Source organism: Saccoglossus kowalevskii, chromosome 18, assembly GCF_978046115.1.
Source record: "Saccoglossus kowalevskii chromosome 18, keSacKowa6.1, whole genome shotgun sequence".
Classification (NCBI taxonomy): domain Eukaryota; kingdom Metazoa; phylum Hemichordata; class Enteropneusta; family Harrimaniidae; genus Saccoglossus; species Saccoglossus kowalevskii.
The window spans coordinates 18,517,902-18,544,050 of NC_140658.1; the positions used below are offsets into that span (position 1 = coordinate 18,517,902).

The following is a 26,149-nucleotide window of genomic DNA, read 5'->3' on the forward strand; positions in this document are numbered from 1 at the left end:
TACACTGGTTGTTGAAATATATCCATCTATAATGGATAATCTTGTAAATATCTCTGGTTCAACTTTTGAACCGTTTTAATTTTGTGAGTTGATGAAAATCATGAAATTTTGTAGCAGGGAAACAATTCCACTGTCCTATGACAAAGTAGTGTCATCTGTCTTGAGATTTTGTCTTCACGAGATCCTGAAACCACGAAAATATCTAGAACTGAAAATTAAATGGTTTAACTGTATAATGCTGCAAGTGTTTCACAGTTGTGTTGAATTGGCCAATGGGTGTTCTAGAATTTACATATTGTTCCACAGCCGTGTTCATTGGCCAATGGGTGTTCTAGAATTTACATATTGTTCCACAGTCGTGTTGAATTGGCCAATGGGTGTTCTAGAATTTACATATTGTTTCACAGTTGTGTTGAATTGGCCAATGGGTGTTCTAGAATTTACATATTGTTCCACAGCCGTGTTGAATTGGCCAATGGGTGTTCTAGAATTTACATATTGTTTCACAGCCGTGTTGAATTGGCCAATGGGTGTTCTAGAATTTACATATTGTTTCACAGTTGTGTTGAATTGGCCAATGGGTGTTCTAGAATTTACATATTGTTTCACAGCCGTGTTGAATTGGCCAATGGGTGTTCTAGAATTTACATATTGTTTCACAGTTGTGTTGAATTGGCCAATGGGTGTTCTAGAATTTACATATTGTTTCACAGTTGTGTTGAATTGGCCAATGGGTGTTCTAGAATTTACATATTGTTCCACAGCCGTGTTGAATTGGCCAATGGGTGTTCTAGAATTTACATATTGTTCCACAGCCGTGTTGAATTGGCCAATGAGTTGTCTAGAATTTACATATTGTTCCACAGCCGTGTTGAATTGGCCAATGGGTGTTCTAGAATTTACATATTGTTCCACAGCAGTGTTGAATTGGCCAATGGGTGTTCTAGAATTTACATATTGGTTATGACATGCAACTCCCGTTAACTTCAAATATGCATCAAATTAAGCACAGGGGGCGAGTACTCAAATTGGAGCATGGGTACCCATGCTTAAACATAGCATTTTAAAAGAAAGCCTCTACAAATAAAAAAATAACTTATTCCAAGTACAAGAAAATGTAAAGCCAATTCTATTTGAGGAGGGATTTCTCGAAATTCTGAATCTGATCATAAAATGCGATACAGATTCATTCGTGGGAGATTCTCAAAAAATATTAAGATGTAGAACTTGGAAAATAACCTTTTTTTGGTGTTTATTTTGTTTTTACAATGTGACTATCTGTTTGAAAACCACCCATAATACACGTTTTTGTAGTGTAGAATGCATACAAAGTTCAAATTCAAGAGCCCACCCAGGAAACTCCATATTGCAGCAGCAGTTGTTACAAGTTAGTTAAATGATGGCACCTACACCACTCATGCTCTCACATATATTGGTAGTTGGTTGACCCACACATTATTTGGATCATCCTTGTATAGACAGCATTTTCAAAACCATTGTATTGATAGTCATCGCTGGGTAGTATCATCTGTCAATATTCAATTCTCATTTGTAATATTCACAAATATGTAATTACAATTTAAATCTGAATTCTTTATAATTTATTTGACTTGATTGTTTTATAATACATCAGGTGCTGTTTTTTGAAATGAATAAATACAACACATATCATGACTGACATGCATGCTCACCTGTGAGGTCATCTTTTAAGATGAACTCACACCCAAGGTACTACCAATTTATACTAAATTCCCCAGGTTACTGGCAATTCTTTTGCAACAAATCGACTATGTAGGAATGTACTGAAATAAAAGTTGACAGAAATGCAAGTTCACAGATAACACCTGGGATTGAACTGTGTACCCAAATCATTTGTGCTCAGCTCTCTTCTCATACTAAATCAGTAAATATACTGAAAGAATAAGCTAAGAAACAATTTAGTGTTCTTGTTATATGCATGCAAATAAAAACAGTTCATGTTTCTAGTTCACCAACAATGTATGCAGAATTAGAAATACTTGTTTGTAAATACTTGTTTGTATTGTCTATAAAGCTTGGTCCAAAATCAAATCTCAGTTTAAATATTTGTCTTTGCTACGATATATCCAGTCATGCATTGCTGTTCAAATTGTGCTTTGGGTGCCTGGTAAACACAACTACCCGGTAATCCAGAAAATGCACATTGTTTGAAGTTTGCACATGGCAACATGCGTAAAATATCCTCCTATTAAAACTGATCGACTATACAGGAAACGTGTCAATGTCTGGTGTGCATTTCAAGATATAATTGTAATACAAAATGCTTCACATAGAATATTGAATTTGTAATATTAATTACCAGTATTCCATCTTCAATTGTTCAACAGAGAATGTGTGCGATTTGGTAACTTGATGACACTGAAAACTAAATCACAACCAACCAAACTGTTTGGTGATGTCCATCAGTTATCGACAAGAACAATAGGACACATATCATGCATTTACTGCAGTACATATATTACTTGATATGTCAAAATTTCAAACACAATTTTGTCGATAATACAACTTAAAACTTTAAGAGCAATACATGGTTCTAGAGAAAACTATTGATGTTGTCACTTAAATTCCATAATATCGTCTTTGTTCACGCAGTGATGCGTATTCCACAATATTTTTACATCTTGTACATCGTTTTTACGTCTTATATCATTTTTAAGCACTGTACGTTGAACCCATCTCCTTTGTGTTGATTTACCAAATCTAATAATTTCTGTTTTTTATACATGCTTTTTGACGATTCTAGCTCGTACATCGTGCATAAATTAAAGAGTACGCCTTCTTGTTGGTATCTAGTCGGGTCACTGTACACCAATGATTCCAATATCTTCAGTCCTTCTTTTAGTTTGCCAATGTACAACAGGCACACTGCGGTGTTGTTTGTAGCCTGTATTGTAAAAGCAATATTCAGTTAACCAGATCAAACTTAGTTGTCACATTGGAAACCAGGACATTGATAATACTGTAAAATGACTAATTTTCACTGGGTTTAAATTTCACTGATTTACCATTTCGGGCATATTCAGTGGGTTTTAAATTCACGGTTTCGTCATTTAGATAATGTGTTCTATGCTAAATTTTACATATTCACTGTGTTTTAATTTAGCGCATTTTTCCAGTCAGCGAAATAAGCTAAATTAAAACCCAGTGAATAATTACCCCCTTTACAGTATACTGAAAACATCATGGAATTATGAAACCAAAGTAAACAAAACTTGAAAGAATGTTAGCTGTATTACTGTGAGCAGCAAAGTTGTATTTAGTGTATAACAGTCTTATATAGATTAAAGGTTCCACCTAGAAACTATTAAAGCACAGGGGTTGTCACCTTCGCACATGCAGGAATTAAGTCCCAAACGATGATAACACACGTTAAAATTGCAAAGACTCATTGGTAGACGTTTGTTTGTAAACAATGTCACGCTATGGCCCTCTGCTGCATGTGCAGATGACAACTCCCTCGCTTTTATGTATATTAATTTCCTGAAAGTAAGGTTCTCACACAATGAAATGAAATGACCAGTAATAATTTTAAGTTTTTCTTTCTAAAACATCATTTTCACTCATCCTTGTCATTTTGACATCACACAGGTGGTTTGTCAATACAAGGCATAACTTTTAGGAAAGGTGTTAGGAACTGCTCAGTCATGTTTTCTATTGGCAAGAACCTGCTGACATAATTATTTTGCAAATACAGTATACTGTATATTGCATTGCATTTACTGCAGTACCTGTATTACTTGACATTTCAAGTGTTTCAAACACAATTTCGTCAATACAACTTTGAGAGCAATACTTTTAGGAAAGGTGTTAGTAATATTCTCTGTTTCACCAATTGATATGATTACTATGACTACTTACCACAGCGTTACTTGGATCTTTTTTAATGACTTCCTCAAACGATTTATGGGCTTCAGAAAAATTATTTAATGCCAACCAATAGAAACCCCTGTAAGATGAATAATAATTTAATGCTAACCAATAAAAACCCCTGTAAGATGAATAATAATTTAATGCTAACCAATAAAAACCCCTGTAAGATGAATAATTATTTAATGCCAACCAATAAAAACCCCTGTAAGATGAATAATAATTTAATGCCAACCAATAAAAACCTCTGTAAGATGAATAATAATTTAATGCCAACCAATAAAAACCCCTGTAAGATGAATAATAATTTAATGCCAACCAATAAAAACCCCTGTAAGATGAATAATAATTTAATGCCAATCAATAAAAACCCCTGTAAGATGAATAATTATTTAATGCTAACCAATAAAAACCCCTGTAAGATGAATAATAATTTAATGCCAACCAATAAAAACCCCTGTAAGATGATTAATAATTTAATGCCAATCAATAAAAACCCCTGTAAGATGAATAATAATTTAATGCCAATCAATAAAAACCCCTGTAAGATGAATAATTATTTAATGCCAACCAATAAAAACCCCTGTAAGATGAATAATAATTTAATGCCAACCAATAGAAACCCCTGTAAGATGAATAATAATTTAATGCCAATCAATAAAAACCCCTGTAAGATGAATAATTATTTAATGCCAACCAATAAAAACCCCTGTAAGATGAATAATTATTTAATGCCAACCAATAAAAACCCCTGTAAGATGAATAATAATTTAATGCCAACCAATAAAAACCTCTGTAAGATGAATAATAATTTAATGCCAACCAATAAAAACCCCTGTAAGATGAATAATAATTTAATGCCAACCAATAAAAACCCCTGTAAGATGAATAATAATTTAATGCCAATCAATAAAAACCCCTGTAAGATGAATAATTATTTAATGCTAACCAATAAAAACCCCTGTAAGATGAATAATAATTTAATGCCAACCAATAAAAACCCCTGTAAGATGATTAATAATTTAATGCCAATCAATAAAAACCCCTGTAAGATGAATAATAATTTAATGCCAATCAATAAAAACCCCTGTAAGATGAATAATTATTTAATGCCAACCAATAAAAACCCCTGTAAGATGAATAATAATTTAATGCCAACCAATAGAAACCCCTGTAAGATGAATAATAATTTAATGCTAACCAATAAAAAACCCTGTAAGATGAATAATTATTTAATGCCAACCAATAAAAACCCCTGTAAGATGAATAATAATTTAATGCTAACCAATAAAAACCCATGTAAGATGAATAATAATTTAATGCCAACCAATAAAAACCTCTGTAAGATGAATAATAATTTAATGCCAACCAATAAAAACCCCTGTAAGATGAATAATAATTTAATGCCAACCAATAAAAACCCCTGTAAGATGAATAATAATTTAATGCCAATCAATAAAAACCCCTGTAAGATGAATAATAATTTAATGCCAACCAATAAAAACCCCTGTAAGATGATTAATAATTTAATGCCAATCAATAAAAACCCCTGTAAGATGAATAATAATTTAATGCCAATCAATAAAAACCCCTGTAAGATGAATAATTATTTAATGCCAACCAATAAAAACCCCTGTAAGATGAATAATAATTTAATGCCAATCAATAAAAACCCCTGTAAGATGAATAATTATTTAATGCTAACCAATAAAAACCCCTGTAAGATGAATAATAATTTAATGCCAACCAATAAAAACCTCTGTAAGATGAATAATAATTTAATGCCAACCAATAAAAACCCCTGTAAGATGATTAATAATTTAATGCCAATCAATAAAAACCCCTGTAAGATGAATAATAATTTAATGCCAACCATTAAAAACCCCTGTAAGATGATTAATAATTTAATGCCAATCAATAAAAAACCCTGTAAGATGATTAATAATTTAATGCCAACCAATAAAAACCCCTGTAAGATGATTAATAATTTAATGCCAACCAATAGAAACCCCTGTAAGATGAATAATAATTTAATGCCAACCAATAAAAACCTCTGTAAGATGAATAATAATTTAATGCCAACCAATAAAAACCCCTGTAAGATGATTAATAATTTAATGCCAATCAATAAAAACCCCTGTAAGATGAATAATAATTTAATGCTAACCAATAAAAACCCCTGTAAGATGAATAATAATTTAATGCCAACCAATAAAAACCTCTGTAAGATGAATAATAATTTAATGCCAACCAATAAAAACCCCTGTAAGATGATTAATAATTTAATGCCAATCAATAAAAACCCCTGTAAGATGAATAATAATTTAATGCTAACCAATAAAAAACCCTGTAAGATGAATAATAATTTAATGCCAACCAATAAAAACCCCTGTAAGATGATTAATAATTTAATGCCAATCAATAAAAACCCCTGTAAGATGAATAATAATTTAATGCTAACCAATAAAAACCCCTGTAAGATGAATAATAATTTAATGCCAACCAATAAAAACCCCTGTAAGATGATTAATAATTTAATGCCAACCAATAAAAACCCCTGTAAGATGATTAATAATTTAATGCCAATCAATAAAAAACCCTGTAAGATGAATAATAATTTAATGCTAACCTTGTAAAATGAGGTTATAAACGACAAACGAGGAAAGGACCCGAAGAATGTAATAATGTAAGAAATGTATCTGGAGACTGTATTGGTAAACACCCTCTTAGGTATTTTCACAAAACCTATGGAAGGTGTCGCCTTTGGAGGAGGACATGCCTGGCACATGACCTGATTAAATGGTCATGTGTATGCACATTGGTAAAGATTGCTGATTGGATGGTACCTACAGGTGAGTGCATGTGGTTGAATGAACTGCAACTCTGCATGGAGGCTGCTATTTGGTAGAGTGGTGATTGGTGTGCATATAATGGAGAGGTACCGGTGTTCATAGAAACCATTATGTGATGTTACATATGGCTATTTTCCATGAAAGCTTTCAATTGTTCCCGTTGTGTGAAAACAAGCCCTGGGGAAAGTGTGTGTTTTGTGCTTAGCGTACTGTCAATGCTTATGTGTCTGTCTTTGACTGCCATTTTGTCAGGAGTCTACCATGCTAACTGTGTCACAGCTAGTCTATGTCTATCTGTATGTGTGTGACTGTGAAGGCATTAAAAGACTATTATCTTGTACAAGATTATGTTGGGAGTCTACCATGCTAACTGCATGTGTGGCAGCCAGTCTATGCCTATGTGAATCATGATGGTGACTTTTTTGAAAGACTTAAGAATAAACACCTGGTAACATAACATTACACACACACGCAAACACCACCAGATAATTCAGTTAATGAATGGGATGGGGATTTATTGCAATGAATTGTATGGTGTGAGGTAATTCTTTATAGTTTAACTCATTACATTACGTTGTCAGCATTGTTATCATTTTGTTTGATTAATGTTTCATTGATTTTGAGTATGCTTATGCTGTGTATCTTTGTGCATAACAAATGATTTAATTGAATGTGACCCTTGCACCTGTGTATGAACTGGTCTATGTAATAATATCTTCTCACACTAATTTGTACATTGTGAGTCACCCATGAAAACATTGAAGTTCTGATGTGCGTTTGGTCATGCTGTAACCAGAACCCAAACGGGGTGAAAGTATGTTTTAATGCTGCTATATTTTGGAACTAATTGACAAGTGGCACTGTTGCAAGATACAAGATTTGAGTTGATAAAGAGTATGTTATTGCATTGAAATAATTTCTCAACGGCTTTGTTCTGGCAATAAACTTTCTTGGCATTTAGAAAAAATTACCGAAAGTCACAGCAAAGAAATGCAGTTGGGGTTTAAAATGTTATTATCATTTACACATGTTGTTCTCATTACTATACCACATTCTATGATTATATTGATTCAGTTCTAGTTTTAGTATTATCTCATAATCGCGATAAATGCTATAAATAATCTTAGTACACTGTCAAGCAGATAGTATTCATCCCTCTGATTGGGCAACTCAGTTGAAAATACACTGTTACCATAACAACCAAAGAGTAATAAGAGTCACTTACTTATTCATTGAAACTTGGCATTTGTCTCTTTCACTGGTTGCTATGGTTTCAACCTCCTTAAAACACTTCTCAGCAGACTTTACATCACCAAGCTGTGAAAACAAGTGTTGCCATGGCATTACATTCACATGATTTGTATGTTATTATCTATTTAACTTGTGTAATTTTCCCAGCATCTGTGATCACAATTTGTAGCAGAGATGACTATCATTCACACTAGAAGAGATTTACACATGTAATGCACACCACAAGGAGAGTATGAATAAAATATTGAACAAAAGTTGAGTCATTTAATCACCTGTAGATGCAGTCTTCCAATACCACTCCATAACAGTACTGCATTTTTCACTTCTTTTGTCATCAATTCTTTGTACACATTGCTAGCCTGATTGTAATCCTAAAAGAAAAAGGAATTTTATTCTGAAACTGCAAATTTTATACTGTCATTACGTTAACTAGGTATTCCCCTAACCTGTTCTCTTGAAACTAGCATGACCCAAAAAGGTCACACATCCTGGTACTTGCACAACTTATGAAGGTTAAAATTCTGTGAAATGTAATACTGTAAAATACTTTTTTTTAGCTGGAATTAATTTTCGCTGAAAAGACTTTTTGGGTGTTTTGTATGGAATTTATTTTCACTGATTTTTAATGAGTTAAATGTAAAAATATAGAAAAACGGGTATATTCGCTGGATTTAGATTTCAATGAATCATTTCTTCAGCGAAAATAGTGAAAATTAATTCCAGCGAAAATAAAGTATTTCACAGTAATTTGAATAGCCAAAGATGGGTTTTGCTTACATTGCATGATGGCAAATTTACTTCCTGATTACTGTATGTTATACAACGCAACTTCCATGGCAAGGCAGCTTTGACATAACTTATGTTTACAGAAAGTCTCATCGAATTGGCTAACTGCTTGGGATTTGACTAAACAGTTGGCTTTTGAATCTCGCTGGCGCCGACTTGTGATTGCGTCCACTCTGGGCGAGTCTATATTGCATTAGGGAACATAGAATGCTTTTACGTAGCCTGGTACATGTCTGGATTCCCCTGAATGATTTGCTTTGCGAGGCGTGATGTAAAAGTAGTTTCCCTGGTCAGCCTGAGAATGGCCACAGTCAGTTGGCGTACAAGTGATAATATGATGTATGTACACTATATTTACTGTATACTATATAATGTACACTATATTTACTGTATACTATATAATGTACACTATATTTACTGTATACTATATAATGTACACTATATTTACTGCATACTATATAATGTACACTATATTTACTGCATACTATATAATGTACACTATATTTACTGCATACTATATAATGTACACTATATTTACTGCATACTATATAATGTACACTATATTTACTGTATACTATATAATGTACACTATATTTACTGCATACTATATAATGTACACTATATTTACTGCATACTATATAATGTACACTATATTTACTGCATACTATATAATGTACACTGTATACTATATAATGTCCACTATATTTACTGTATACTATATAATGTACACTATATTTACTATATTGGGGTAGCCATCGTGAACACTGATTGAAACAAAATAAAGAGACGAGTTGAGAAACAGTTGCCTACAAAAGGGAGAAAATAAATTTTCACATCGAAACGATTCGTTGGGGTAACCTTAAACCAACCGCTAATAAAATTCGACTTCATTCATCGTTTTTCCGTGGACAATCCCTTGTATACGAACACCTCATTACACAAAGAAAATAGAACACTTTCCCTGGTATATTTGAAAGCGAAATCGCCATCCAACTGAAGTATGACGACCGTTTCCTACTGTTATATAGATTCATCCAGAGTGGGCGTGACAACAGGACGGCGCCAGCGAGATTCGAAAGCCAACTGTTCAGTCAAAACCAAAACAGTTAGCCAATTCACTAGCAAGTTTGCGAATTGGCGGCCCGAATATTTTTGAGACTTGCTGTAATACTTTAGGATAGATGAACGAACACAGTCCAAGTACTTGCATAACAGATGAAGGTCATATGTCCTGGCATTTCAAATAATTTCAAAAGATCATTTTCTCTCCTTGTAACTTTTCCCAATAAAACATTTTGTGTGTAATCAATCATATTTACTGTCATCAGAAATGATGACATCAACACAATCCTACCTTCATGAAGACAAGACAGTTACCAATGGAATACAGAACACGAATCAGTCTTGAGTTCCATAGATTTAGAGAAGCTGAAATATAACATGTAGAGCCAATAAAGATGATGCATTCTGGGAAAAATCTCACAATATTCTGCTTTTTTCTTCTTCTTTAGCTTTAGATAAACTGATTTATTTAAAAATGTTCACCTGTCCAGAAATGTAGTATTATAGACACGATATATATATATGACCTAGTTTGTGATGTATGTGTGAAGTTTAAATTTGATTGGTTCAGGCATGTATGAGATATGGTTCTATGGAACTACGTTCATTTAAATCCAATTTGAGCTTGATTGGTCCTTGCATAGCAAATAATGGAAAAGGAACTGCATTCTTTGAAACAAGGTCTCATTATGTTCAATGTATGTACATGTACCAAGTTTTAATCAAATCTGTCCACACATCCGGTTCAAGAATGGTGACAATGTATGAATTTGATGCATTTTTGGCATTAAAATGGCTGCCATTTGGCCATACTGAAACAAATGCATGAGCATATTTTCAAATAATGTATGATGTGTGTTAAGTTTCAACTTGATCGGTCCAGGCATGTCGGATCTATATGGATCCGTGACTGCATTCTTTAAAACAAAATGGCCGTCAGTCAGCCATTTTAAAGCTGATTTGAAAAATAAAAATGATGTGCATCAAGGTCCCTTCATGTTAAACGTATGTACTAAGTTTGTCACAGAATCTGTTCATGCACACTGAATTGTAATGCATTTTTAAATGGCTGCCACTCCACCATCTTGAATCAAATCATGAAACAAATGCATGTGCATATGTCTGATATGATGTCTGATTTATGTGTGAACTTTGAACTGTATCAGTCCAAGCATGAAGGAGATACAGCTGGATAAGGATGGATGGATGCTTGCATGCAAGCATGCATGCACACAAGGAGACCAATCCATAACTCCCCGCTTTCAGCAATTTATGTTTTTAAGTATAATGACATGTGATGAAAATCTCCCATCAATTGAATGTATTTTCAATCGATAGTTTCATGGTACACAGTGGATGAATGGAAAGGTTTGATTGCAAAAATGGGAATGGTCAAGATCACCATCATATTCAAAACTGTAAAATGCACATTATTTAATAGACTCGCCCAGCCGTGGCAATTTTATAATTTTCTCTCTTAAATCTTGGTCCGATGCGAAATTATCTCAACTGTTCAATTCTGCAGGATTCCCATTGTTATTACTTATTCATGATATGCAGTGACATTATGGAACCTGGGAGTGAAACACTTTCAAATAAGGGAAGTAGACTTGTGCTTGCGCAAAAGATTCTACGTGTCAGGCCACTTGTGCAATATAGTTGCATGGAACAGATCGGACCAAAAGCTGCTTTTCTTATTGGTTGGCAGCTTACAAGTCATGCTACTCATTAGCATATTTATCTCCACAAAAACACGGTGACAACCATAGAGGGTGCGACAGAATAGACCAGTTGTGGTAATTTCACAATTCTACTTAACTCATTTAAAGGATTTTAATAGCATATGAAACAATAAAATTGCCACGATAAAATTGCACAATAAAAGATGAAAAATGAGTTCTTTTACAGTCATTAATATTCATTAGTATTTCTAGATATGTATGCTTCTCTTTGTGGTCAACCCTCACATGACTTTTTACTTTAATATGTTTTCAGACATCCTTATTTTAAAAAATCCTTATTACTCTACATAGAAGACAAGATTAGAAAATTCAAAACATTTTCAAGTCTTAAAATTCTTACATACTTGTAGACCTAGCACAATCATGTCTCAAAAACTCAAAGAAAAATAGAATTACCCTTTCTGTTTTCATCTGACAACTCAATACCACTTCCATCTTCAGCCAATCCACTTTCTAAATTACTGATAATCTGTAATTAATTTTAAAAAACATTACGACAAATCTTGTAGTGTCCATCTAAGTACAGATATAAAAAACCCAACAAAACAATGGAAATTACCCAGCAATATGAATAGTTACAGTTTTCATTTACATATCATTTTCGCCCGCCAGAGTATTTTTTTCACCCCACTCAAAAACTTCTTGGTGGCAACCATCAGTTGCCGAAAGAGGGCGTGGTTTGCGACGATGACACATATCCACTACGTGCATAGGCAAGTAAGCAGTGTATTACTGTGAAATACTTTATTTTCACAGAATAATGAATTTCTGTTTTTGTTTTAAATTTATACCTGAAAAGACTGACACTCGTAAACAAAGCAATTTAAGCATCATAGGTTAACTTGAAAGCGTCACATGCAGAGGGCAAGCATCATAGGAAAGTATTTTTATGTAATGCTATGTATGGGTGTTTTGTAGTTTTTTTTGTTTAACTATTATTATGATGTCACTTCCAGTAAATAATCATAAATATTTATTAACTAGATGTTTGCTTGAAATTTAACTTCATGCAAAACCTTTGGAAAAGTAGGAAAAATAAAATCCATGTGAAAATAAAGTATATCACAGTCCATGGATTTGAAATGTTTTGTTTTAAATTAGTACAATTTAAATATTTAACTTAGTACAAATTTATAGCAAACGCTGTCAACTTGTATAATGCAAACATATATATCAACGGAGTAGACCTGCTGCAGCATTATGCTGGACTGTTACACGACTATGCTGGATAGCTGCAGCACTGTGCTTGTATGCTGCAGTACTATGCTCAACTGCTGCAGCACTTGGCTGGGCTGTTACACAACTAGGTTAGGGAAGAGTAGGAAATCAAACGGGCGGTTCACCGCAGTAATCACCACGGCTCTCCGCGGTACACCGGGGAGAGCCGCGGACTGCTTATAATTGGGGGTCTCTACCGTGGTGGCCACCGATACCGGTTGCAACCGCGGTCGTAGGAAAGGTGTGAAATACATACTTAACAGTTTCCTTTGTGATTCCATGAGTCTTTGTTTCAAATAGCTGTTTTTAAATCGAGCAGGTTACGAGCATCGCTGGCATGGAAATACTTAGCATATAGTAATATTATCGGCCCACGTATTTTATTAATATAAAAATCCATAAGTCCAATGCTGTATACGAATTGTTGTTGCGTGAAACAATGTTGTATTTTATGCATGTATTTATCACCAATTCCAAGAGTAAAAGTTGTAACTTTCGAAGGTACGAGTATTATGACTCGTCCATACATTTCACTTACGTTTCTAACACTTGAATAAAGTCTACCACATGAAAAGAATGTTATTTACGAAGTTTTAAATAGCCGAGCCTTCCTGATTCGAGCCTCTTGTTGATTTGACAACGGTGGGTATCATTAATGTTTATTCTTTGCCTGTATCGCATTCCAGACAAAAAGTTCAAGATCGGTAAACAAGAAATGGACGAACTAAAATGTCTTCTGTGTTTCACGTGCGACATGATTATTAAAAAAAAACAGAGTTAAGCGGTCATGTATGTTCTGTAAATCTAACCATGCACACATAATCTTGTATTGACGTGTTTTTTTTTTTGTCAAAAACGACGTTGTCTTTCAGTTAACTCTTCGCGAGAGTTTACCGATTTTTTGAACAAATGTTAAGTAACTATATCGTTTTGCGTCAAACTGGGTGGCCCGAATTTAAATGTCAGTGCGTGAACTCATTGAGGTCATTGCCCATTGCCGCACGTAATTCAAACACGTGGTTATTAGAGTGCAGTCGAAATGTACGTGAATAATGCGATCGAAGTGCGCTGCGAGTTTATTATAGAAAAATTTAACATTACGCATGATATTGTATGTTATTGTATGGGTAATATTACATATTCACTTTATTTCGAATAAAATAATTCACCGATGAGTCACAAGTATTTAAAATATTTTCTCGACTTTCGTTAGACACCTGACTCCGGGACCTGACTATCTTTTTCAATGATTTACTCGTAAATGCGCCCATATTTATATTTGCGTAATAATTACGAATGCAACGCATTATCAAGTCGGTAATATTGAAATATTTACAGACCCAATAGCCCAGGTTAGTGTCCCAACAATAATAAAAATAACTTAGTTTGCGTAATTATTATAAAAGTATTACATTGCAAAGTTGAAATATTTAGAGCCCGTCCAATACTGTAAACATATTTGCGTTATTAGAAAAGCAGCACACTAAGTAAACGATGTTGAAATATTCAAAGCCAATACAGAGTTGGATACAAGTTGTGTTATTACAGTACTGCCGGATATGATAACAAATTTACGAGATCGAAGCGCGGACCAAGAAAGAAAAGGGTTGCTAAGGTAACGCGCCAGTTCAGTGCGTGACTTGGGGGTCAAACTTCGGTCAACACACACTTGATGTCAGCATCGCCGCGTAGCAAGTTTCGCAACGTACTTGAAGTTCAATTGTGCCCCAAAATGATGTCGACGATCACTCAATTGTCGCAACGCATGTTGTACCAAGTCCATGATACACCCCGTTTCGACTTTGGCTTGCTTTTTCTTCTTAGTGCATGTTCTTGTTCACGTAAATGCGACCTCTCACCAATGTATTAAAACACTTTGAATTTATACTTATGCGTGATTATATTTGGTCTACGCGAAACATTAATCTTTCTAAACATTTTCTGAGACCTTGGATAAAACGTTTAATAAATGACGAAATACACCATCCCTGGAAATTCTTTGTACAAGACAAAATTAATAAAATTGGAGGGTACATATTATTAAAATGCAACTTCTCAGCCAGACTGCTCTCAGTGAAATTTACGGAATTTATTTTAGATTGTTTAAACATATGGCAAGAAATAAACAAGCATAGAGGAATAGATCAGATTTTATGGAACAATAAATTAATCAAAATTGGGGGAAAATCAATATATTACCGCAAGTTTGATGAACTAGGAATTAGATACATATCTGATCTATACAGTGGTAAAAGAATGAAACCTTGGGTTGATTTTCAGAGGAGAGGTCTAACAATGATTGACAAACTAAAATGGATTGGATTGTGTAACACTATCCCAGAAGAATTAAAACTGGCAAATAATCTGGAACGTAAAGAAATAACAATTAGAGTTGAAAATAAACAAATTCACCTAGAAAATATAACAAGAAAATCTTTAAAAGGAGAGCTAATCAACAGAATTTTTATGAAACCCAGAAGTCAGTCAATAATTGAAAATAGATTCACTGATGTAATAGAATGGAACCAAATGTATAAAATGGTCATCAACTTAACAACAGACACGAAAACCAGAGAATTTCAATTCAAACTGTTACACAATATTCTGTACACTAATTATCAACTGCACAAAATTAACCCACAACGCTTCCCAGAAGAAAAATGTACCTTTTGCAATGATCACCCAGAAACGCTTGAACACCTCTTTATGTTATGTAAGTATGTGGTGTCCCTATGGCAAGATATCTTTGTAAATCTAGGGGAAGCACTTCAGCTCAGTAGTGTGCCAAATAAACTTTGTTTGACATTGGGGAATCCTGAATATAGTTGGCAAGTGAACTTTATAAGTCTACTTGCTAGAAAACATATCTATTTCTCAAAATTCAAAAAAACAGTGCCAAACTACCTAAATTTCAAGCATTTGCTGAAAAGATATTTTGAAATTGAAAGACAAATTGCAAGACAAAATAATAAACAAGAGGCACATTACAAGAAGTGGTCCCCCTTGAGTCCTTGTATCACATAATGTACACTTAGAAAATACTAAGGTTTCATAAGTTTTATATGCTATGTAACTTCATTAAAGAAGCCCAATAAAAAAAATGTTGTAAACACAAAAAAAAAACATTTTCTGAGACCATGCATGATATATATTCACAAAATAATGCGATCTTATTTTATATTATGTTGATCTCTACGTCTTCCTGGATCGTTTTGTGATTTTATTCCAAAGCTCAGGCAAATAAAATAATGTGAACTATTATAGACTAGTTTCCTAACTTTTGGCTCAGCCAAATTGGTTTAATTTTTCATTAGAACTTTGTGATCCTTTTAATTTCCCAGTTCTTTGTGTTCATTAATGGTCTTGACAATAAGTGTGAATTGCTGTGCGAGCCTACCGCACACGACCGCGGTAAACCCGGGTCATGGAATCTATGCATAAATTTGCATAAAATGCGGTCGACCGGCGAGCACCCACCACCACCGCGGTAATGACCGCGGTGCACCGCCCGTTTGATTTCCTACTCTTCCCTTAGAATGTTGCAGCACTATGCTTGTATGCTGCAGTACTATGCTCAACTGCTGCAGCACTTGGCTGGGCTGTTACACAACTAGGTTAGAATGCTGCAGCACTATGTTTGTATGCTGCAGCACTGTGCTTGTATGCTGCAGCACTTGGCTGGGCTGTTACACAACTAGGTTAGAATGCTGCAGCACTATGCTTGTATGCTGCAGCACTGTGCTTGTATGCTGCAGCACTGTGCTTGTATGCTGCAGCACTTGGCTGGGCTGTTACACAACTAGGTTAGAATGCTGCAGCACTATGCTTGTATGCTGCAGCACCGTGCTTGTATGCTGCAGCACTGTGCTTGTATGCTGCAGCACTTGGCTGGGCTGTTACACAACTAGGTTAGAATGCTGCAGCACTATGCTTGTATGCTGCAGCACTGTGCTTGTATGCTGCAGCACTATGCTTGTATGCTGCAGCACTGTGCTTGTATGCTGCAGCACTTGGCTGGGCTGTTACACAACTAGGTTAGAATGCTGCAGCACTATGCTTGTATGCTGCAGCACTGTGCTTGTATGCTGCAGCACTTGGCTGGGCTATTACACAACTAGGTTAGAATGCTGCAGCACTATGTTTGTATGTTGCAGCACTATGCTTGTATGCTGCAGCACTGTGCTTGTATGCTGCAGCACTTGGCTGGGCTGTTACACAACTAGGTTAGAATGCTGCAGCACTATGCTCGACTGTTATAACACTATGCTAGATTGTTGCACCACTACACTGGACTGCTGCCTTACAAGTGCCAGTACTTTCATATGATAATTATGCTGACATCTCAAACACAAAAGAGGTATATTTTTTGTTCTTACCTTAGTAACTATAGCATGTAAATAATACAGCTTATCAATAGTTTCCTGTGCCTTGCTATTGTATTGCGGTATTTCAGCATGTAACACACGGAATGAGAATGGTACCATAGAACCTATACGAATGATAAACATAATAAATCCTGTGCACTTCTTTATGCAATTAGTATACTCAATAGTGGCATTCATGTTACAGATCTCAGCATGTGCCGAGAGTCAGAAACGAGTCAGCATGTGTGTATAATGTGTGTGTAAACAGTCGGGACAGAGTCGGCATGAGGTGAAATAAGAAGTCAGGTCAAAACTCAAGATTAGCTGCCTGAATGCTCAGTACTAATCAAAATCACACCCTCGGTGATATACTGATTAATACTAGTATAACATGATGATGGAGTGAAGTGCAGCTGGATATGGTTGAATGCTGTAGTTGTGAATGAAATGAATGCAGAATGTTGTCGGCGATGCATATTTATGTGCTGCTGCCATAAGTTTCTTTTTTCAATGCTGCATCAATACTTTATTATTTTAGCTGGATTAATTATACAGTACCATCCTCTAATTTCTTGCATATCAACGTTACATAATCATAGAAATCTGGTCTGTTCCAGTTTGCCCTATAAGCTGATAAAACACATCACTGACACAACAAGTTGCGCTAATTCACAGGCACGTCATTGTCGCAACTGAAAATTGTACATTGATATAGTAACCTTGAAAACATCTTACATTTACATCAGCAGAAATTTGTAAAATTGAAATTGACATTTTATAAACAAAATGTAATGTGAATATGGGAAGTATGGAAAAGAAGAAAGAAAAGTGTTTATTCCATGATCAGTAAGTACATACCTCGTTTTCCAGGATAAAGATCAGGATAAAATTCAAAGAATAAATCGGGTCTGTCTAAGTTTCCAAATGATTCAATCTCTGCCTCTGCTGCACTGAATAGTCTCAGTTTCATCATTAACGATATCCTGGTGAACCATATCTAAGAGGAAAATATTACAGAACATATCAGTATCAGTAACATATCTACAACAAAACACATATCTACAAAATACAACTTTTGTTATCTTTCACAAAATAAATTTTTTTCTTATTTTTTTAAAAATCAAGATCTGTACGAGCAAAATGTCGCACCAAAGTTTTAGCAGGCAAAAATATGATGCTCAAATGAACAACAACATTTATTTTTTAACACATTTGTTTGATATACCCCCAATACTATCATCACAACAAACCCATTCCTATATTTTTTATAAACATTTAGAAATTTCACAATATATACTAAAATGAGCGGTTTCTAAAAACATTTATTTTTTAATATATTTGTTTGATATACCCCCCAATACTATTATCACAACAAACCCATTCCTATTTTTTTTATAAACATTTAGAAATTTCACAATATAAACTAAAATGAGAGGTTTCTAAAAACATTAATTTTTTAATATATTTGTTTGATATACCACCCCAATACTATCATCACAACAAACCCATTCCTATAATTTTTATAAACATTTAGAAATTTCACAATATACTGGTAAACTAGAATGAGAGGTTTCTATTGGCTGATGGAATAACACTGGAATGTTTTCAAATGACGTCATTGATTGCCTGGTTGAATTCAATCAGTACTGCAATTTATACACATTTATGAAAATGAAGAGAGAGGATTTGTTGTGTCAATAGCAGCATGTAGAACTCACTGAACAGTAGCTGTAATATTATGCCTTTAATTTTTCCACGAAATTTTTATATTCTCAACGTACCTGTAGTGTAAGTGGAGTGTTCAATGATTGTTTACCAAGAGCTCCGATGCCTTGATTATAGCGGTCCAGAATACGAGCTGTTAAATCGATAGCAGAGCGGTAACATCCAGCAGCCTAAGAGAAAACATTGCTGTTTGTGGAAGGTCATATTTTCACAAATAAAGCATAATATAGTTGAATTATTATAAATTGAAAGCCCTTTCCATATTGAGTAACTCAGCTAAACATCAAACACTAAAAAAACCCGGAAGCTAGCATATGATGTTGTTTATTGCCTTCACTGCAATGTATCCCATCATGCATTTCTATTTGATTGTGCATTTGCACCACGCTAAACACTATAACTAATGAATTTGCTCAAACACACTGATAAATTTAAAAAATAGAGATCTAATGCTTATGCAGGAAGCCACTCAATAGGCTAGTGCACAATCTTAAGGAAAAATGCTTTACACCAAATATTGGTTGTGTAATACATGTATAGTCCATCTTCATTTGTTGAACAGAGAATCCTGCAAGCAATTCAGTTACTTAATGACACCCTAAGAATACTTAATCAAAATCTTCGCTATGCAATGTTCGGCAATTGACAAGGTGGTTATCTTGCCAATATCATCGCTGTTTATTATGTCAAAAGCTTCTAGCTAAACTTTGCCGACAATACAACTTTAAGTGTATGAACGTCGCACAGTGATTGGTTAACCTTGTGGTCCAATAGTCTCAGTGTTTGAGGCAGCCTTGGTGACAACAATCCATCTGAGTAAAAGCATTTAAAAATAACCTATAATCCATGGCCATTGCTTGTGACATCACCAAATAAACAGACAAGATTAATTAAGCTTGTTTTTTCTCATTTACATATCAGAGGAAAAGATACTGATTTAATTTTCAATTTATTTTTACTATTTTGATGTTTTTAGTATTCACTGGGTTTTACAAATGTAAGTTCTTTATTTTGTGCGAGAAACAATGAGTTGATGTTCATGTTCATTTAATGTAGTGGATTACACGTATCAGCGAAAGTAGCAAAATTAAAATCCAGTGAATAATTAATGTATTTACTGTAAACTTCAAAACATAACAATAATCAATCCACATAATTTTCACATTTCATCGAAAAACATCTACGTGTACGTCTTTATGTTTTCATGACCTATTTTACTAATTAAACCACCTGCTGTAAATCTACGTTTTATGATTATACTCAGTTAGGCTTCCGGATTCTGGACAAATATTTCAAATAATTGACTTACAATAAGTTGCTGAAGGCCTTCTTCATTTTGACTGACAGTATCCAGAGTCAAAACTTGTCTTTTATTACTTTCTTGTTCCCCCATGAATTTATGCACAAGTTCTTTGACTGGGTCACCCTGAAAAATTCAATAATAAAAAAAATACATTTATAGTTTAAATACAAAGAATATGGAAAAAGACATTATCAATGAAGTTTCAATATTAATCAATGTTAATGTTTGCATAATAGTAAATTTGTTATTAATTTATTTTATATTTATTTATTTATTATGCAGATCAACGGGCTAAAGTGATGTTACAATTTTTGAAGTGCACTAAGGGTTGAAAGAGCACACAGGGCCGACAAGTTTACATCTCCTCCTAGACTAGACGCTAAATTCCCAACCCTGAATGCCATGTGCCTGACAAGAATGTACTGTAAAATGACTACGGTAATTTTCACTGGGTTTAAATTTCGCTGATTTACCATTTCACGGTTTTATCATTTAGATAATGTGTTCTACGCTAAATTTTACATATTCACTGGGTTTTAATTTAGCGCATTTTCAAGTCAGTGAAATAAGCAAAATTAAAACCCAGTGAATAATTAATCCTTTTACAGTACTAATTTTTCACTGCTAAGTGAGAGCCATCCACGAGAGTTGAACCCATAAATCACCCACATGCTGGGCAAACATGCTAACCATTAAACCACACATCTTATGCAGATAAGATGGTTTGATTATTAAGTCCAATACATTTTAAATTTCTCGACATTAAAACTAGGGTAAAGGGAGTAAAGGGATAAGATGCTCGATTCTAATAGATAGATTCTTGGATTAAACAGGGTTTGGTGTAAAGAGCATGTTAATTAAAAACATTTTGTAAATTAAATCAAGCAAGCATTCATTACAAATTTCATGCAATAATTGAAATGAAACATTTCAAGCCCATGATGACTTTACCTGAGTTTCCTCCATCAAAACTGCTGGCATCGTTAACAAATTTGGATCCACAATAATGGCACCTGGGGAGGTTACCCTGGCAACTAGTACTTGTCTAGTTGCCTCTGGTGGGATCCACGCATTGTACCGTCTGTCAACATCACTCAGCTTGATAGCCGCTGCAAATGGATCGTCACCTTCTGAAGATGTTGAACGATGAAACGGCTGATGTGAGCTGGTTGGTATGGGGAATGCTGGTATACTGGAAAACACTTCGTCAATGGGCGGTGTTGACGGTATCACCTGATGAAAGTTATCTTTCGGTGAAGGTATTTCAACTTGCGAAAATGAGCCACTATGACGAGATCCAATTGATGAAGAAGATTCACCAAGACTATCTAATCCGCCGGTTGTGAACGAATCAAAGAAATTCTTCCCTTCAATATTATCACTAGTGCCTATAACCTCATCTGTGAAGAATTTCCTGACACCCACATCGCTACTACGATCAGCTGTATTAGTCTCAGGGGGATCTACGTCTTGAGTGGTTTTAAGATGGTCTAATAGACTACTCCCAGGACTCCCAACAAGCTGCACTTCAAACCCATCATCTGGTCGTTTAGGGATTTCAACAGATATTGTCTTTTTCACTTTAGAACAAGTCGTTAGTTCTGGTTCGTTTGATACATTCGTCTCTGAGTTGTCCGGTTTCTCCTGACTAACTGGTTGCATGTCTCCAGTGTCAACATCTTTTATTTGTGAACTAACACATGCACCATCTAGCGAATCTTCAGTAATCTGTTCTTCATCGACAGGAGAGGTGGACTCTTTAGATTTAGGAGGTTCTTTCTCCAACTGATCTGTTGCTTCCGACTGTTGCTGGTCGTCAACTGTATTGCTTGCTTCTTCAATATTTTCTGTAACTTTATTTTCATCATTTTCATCACTGTTATCGTCATCATTATCAACGCAATCCAAGAATTCCTGCGGCCTTTCGTTTTCAGTCAGTAAATTATTGAAATCGCCGCTAATTGCAGCTTCAAATCCATCGATCAATTGCTGAGGGCGCTGTTGCTCACTATCCTCTGTTTCTGTTTCAACTGGAAAAGCATCTTCGAATTGAGGTTCAGAGGGTTCCGTCAAGTCGACTTCACTGCCAGCAAACTCACCTAAATCTAAATGGCCAGTAGCAACAGTTAGTTCGTCCAATTCGTCAATATTATGACTGATTTCTGACCCCGCCCCTCCAATCCCTGCGATGGCACCTGTATTCGCCGTCTCCCCATCATCGTCTCCTCGATCTGTTGATGGACTTTCAATGTTGATACTCACGTTGGCTTCGTTGATGTCAGCTTCCATCGCCGAACGTAAAATTCTTTTCGTTTAACGAACAGATTCGACAGAAATATCATCCAAACCGAACCAAGAGTCCTGTGACACAGTATGTGAACAACGTCATTAGAAGTGTCGTATATATCGCAAAGGGGTGTGTTTATTGCTGCAAAATTGTGCACTTAAGCAGCCGTCACGAGGTACACAAATGTGCACTTCCGGTTTCTGCAATCATTCATTCACTCTCGTTGTTTTTATACAATTTTCGAATTAGCTTGTGTTCGATTAGTTCGAAGGCAATGGAAGATGATGCTCCTGTTATTTATGGATTGGAATTTCAGGTAAGGATTTAATTCTCAGCGCCAACAAGTCTTGATACATTGAATTTAAAGGATTGTTTTCATAAAGGTGGGGGGGGGGGGTGTTGCTTGTGTCCCGGACACAAGTGTTGCTCAATAGAATATATAATGCATCAAATTAATTATGCAACTTCTTAATTGGCAAACAATAAATTGAGGCACGGTAATTTCCAAGAACATTGTATTCACTGCCATTTATTTAATATTTACATTTTCATGTATACCCACCCACCTGTTCCTCAACAGGGACGGTGGTATGTACCATCAGAGGTACATTACTTGGGGTTTGCAACGCGCATAGTACTGTATGGTGACATCATGTCAAGATCCCATTCAAGTCTCATCTCGTAGATAGCGAGAATGATGCTACGACCTTCTGAAATGACAAAGGCGGTTTGTAATAAAACAATAAAACATGTATTACCACATTCATAGTGAAAAAATATAATACATCGAAAATGTACAAAAAATATAGTTATCGTAAACGTCATATCGTGGGCAGCTATTTTGATCCACCTGGACATCTCTGTATTCTAGTTACCTCAGGCATGCGCATTCAAATTTTCCTGAGTTGGAACGTTTATGCAAGATCGAGATTGAAACGGGAACCTGGTATCATGTCACCGTAGTTGCAAACCCCAAGTAATGTACCTCTGATACCATATAGATAGGCTAAGATAATTCTTCATTATTACCATAAATAAACAATACATTTCTAGTTTGGTTAAAAAATGTAATTAGTTATTTATTTATTAACACTTACTCCCTAGTAATGGTTACAGATAATAGTAAAAGTACTAGTATACAGTATTAATACACTAATAAGGAAGGAATAAAAATAAATTAATCTACAAAAACAGAATATTAATAGAAAAAACAATAAAACAACTCCTTCTAAAAGAAAGATGCATATTAATCCCGTATTTGTTGTCTAATTTAATGTAATAAAGGTATAAATTTGAATTATAAATGTTTAATATTGATAAAATCATTCAAGGAATTGTTTTCTAATTGTTATTGCTGTTTAAATATAGTCAATTAGTTTCATTAGTAATAGTTTTTTGTTTGTGTTGACTATATGAATAAACTTCTGAATTTTATTGAGGTTTTTTTTCTTACTGATTTGGCTATGTTACATGTAGTATTTTATGATGACAACATTTGCAAGTTATCAACTCTTGGGAAATTTAAGTGCTTGCTAGGCTTCATTGTCAATTGCTTGGGAAAATTTATTGATTTTATTTCTATTGATTTATTGTATGTTTTTTTCATTCATACTAAATTTTGTATTAAATAAAATAAAATAAAATTCCATGTTGGCTGTATATCGACATGTTTGTTCACTTGTCAATATCTGACTGGCATATACAAAATGTGACCAAAAAACAACAAAGATAAATTTATGCACATTTTACAATGTCTACTCAGGTTATTAAATTACATACAGAAAGCCTACAAAATAAGAAAAGTAAAGGTGAAAATAAATTAATGTATTGTTGTGCTATATTTTCTGTGTGATTTAGTTGTTGTTTATTTTAAAAAGCTTTAATACAGCAAATACCAAAATTGAAATGTCAGATTTCATTTAGGATGTAATAAAGCATTATTCTATTCTATTCTATTCTATTCTATTCTATTCTATTCTATTCTATTCTATTCTATTCTATTCTATTCTATTCTATTCTATTAAAATATCTTTTGCATAATTTATAAAAACTCAATAGTCTACATTAAAGATGTAATAAAGCATTATTCTATTCTATTCTATTCTATTCTATTCTATTCTATTCTATTCTATTCTATTCTATTCTATTCTATTCTATTAAAATGTCTTTTGCATAATTTATAAAAACTCAATAGTCTACATTAAAGATGTAATAAAGCATTATTCTATTCTATTCTATTCTATTCTATTCTATTCTATTCTATTCTATTCTATTCTATTCTATTCTATTCTATTCTATTAAAATGTCTTTTGCATAATTTATAAAAACTCAATAGTCTACATTAAAGATGTAATAAAGCATTATTCTATTCTATTCTATTCTATTCTATTCTATTCTATTCTATTCTATTCTATTCTATTCTATTCTATTCTATTAAAATGTCTTTTGCATAATTTATAAAAACTCAATAGTCTACATTAAAGATGTAATAAAGCATTATTCTATTCTATTCTATTCTATTCTATTCTATTCTATTCTATTCTATTCTATTCTATTCTATTCTATTCTATTCTATTCTATTCTATTAAAATGTCTTTTGCATAATTTATAAAAACTCAATAGTCTACATTAAAGATGTAATAAAGCATTATTCTATTCTATTCTATTCTATTCTATTCTATTCTATTCTATTCTATTCTATTCTATTCTATTCTATTCTATTCTATTAAAATGTCTTTTGCATAATTTATAAAAACTCAATAGTCTACAGTGATTTCTTACTAATATATCACCTGATTTATTTGAAAGTTTGCAAATACTATACACATGGGAATGTGTTATTTTGTGATTTTATCAAATTTGACGACAATTTTGTCTGGAACTGTTTCTTGGACATGAACATGAACGCTAGCTCATATTAGCAAATCTGAAACAATCAAATGTCTTTTGCATAATTTGTAAAAACTCAATAGTTGAACAAATTTTAAATAAAATAAATATCTGAAAGTGGGTAAAAAATATGATCATGCATAGCACTAGCCTTAATAAATCACATGCTATGTGTCACAGGGTGCTAGTTGGGTTGAGCTAAGGTTTCAAATTGTCTCAAACAAATGACACCCATAACACCCCTGTGAACTGGGTCCTTTAATAATTCGAAACTTAAGACAGTTGTATAATTTATATGCGACATAAACAACAAGTACACGCTACACGAGTAAGGCTTAAACAACGTACTTTATTCCACACACCTAAAAGATGGGCAGGAAATGCCTGACCCGTTACAAGGGGTAGTGGGGTACACGTTGTTTTGTTACACAAAAATATAACACTAGAAATATAATTCAGTAATAATATTGTAATATTTCCACACGGGAAAAGGGTAGGCAAGAAATGCCAAACCCTCTATAAAGGGGTAGTGGATTACGTTATACTATTACGGGGAAATGCCTAAATCGATAACGTAAATAATTGTCTAACATAGAATCTTGCATGCATGCATAAAACTAAGAGACAAACGTACATAACAAACAACGGACGCAAATAATATACTGGCGATCGGACACAGCCCTACCTACATACAGTTTCTTCAAACTAGATGAAAACGGGTCTTTGCGTGATAACGGTGTATTTTCCAGCGAGTCTCTGCTAAC

The 26,149-nt window shown here is 34.1% G+C and overlaps 2 protein-coding genes across 2 annotated transcripts in view; one reads left to right on the forward strand and one right to left on the reverse strand.

Moving 5' to 3' along the window:
* Positions 1 to 1,572: 1,572 nt before the first annotated feature.
* Positions 1,573 to 22,622, reverse strand: LOC102802441 (trafficking protein particle complex subunit 12-like). The gene is made up of 11 exons (XM_085493176.1): positions 21,161 to 22,622; positions 20,216 to 20,332; positions 18,963 to 19,076; positions 18,040 to 18,178; positions 17,194 to 17,306; positions 11,996 to 12,068; positions 10,150 to 10,223; positions 8,282 to 8,380; positions 7,984 to 8,075; positions 3,898 to 3,985; positions 1,573 to 2,923 (listed from the first exon to the last, which is right to left on the reverse strand). Exons 1-11 carry the CDS (start codon positions 22,496 to 22,498, stop codon positions 2,681 to 2,683), a joined length of 2,490 nt encoding a protein of 829 aa, XP_085349302.1. The 5' UTR covers positions 22,499 to 22,622; the 3' UTR covers positions 1,573 to 2,680.
* Positions 22,623 to 22,657: 35 nt separating this feature from the next.
* LOC100367247 (EARP-interacting protein homolog) overlaps positions 22,658 to 26,149 on the forward strand; it is a 30,548-nt gene continuing 27,056 nt past the window's right edge. The window contains exon 1 of the mRNA XM_006811045.3: positions 22,658 to 22,812. Coding sequence (XP_006811108.3) covers positions 22,771 to 22,812 — 42 coding nt within the window. The 5' untranslated portion in view covers positions 22,658 to 22,770. The remainder of the gene's footprint in view (positions 22,813 to 26,149) is intronic.

Coding starts and splice junctions, on each gene's coding strand:
- LOC102802441 (XM_085493176.1), bottom strand. CDS start 22,498: ATGGAAGCTGACATCAACGAAGCCAACGTGAGTATCAACATTGAAAGT. Junction 20,333..21,160: donor TTTTGATGGAGGAAACTCAG/GTAAAGTCATCA, acceptor TGAATTTTTCAG/GGTGACCCAGTCAAAGAACT. Junction 10,224..11,995: donor GTCAGATGAAAACAGAAAGG/GTAATTCTATTT, acceptor GTTATATTTCAG/CTTCTCTAAATCTATGGAAC.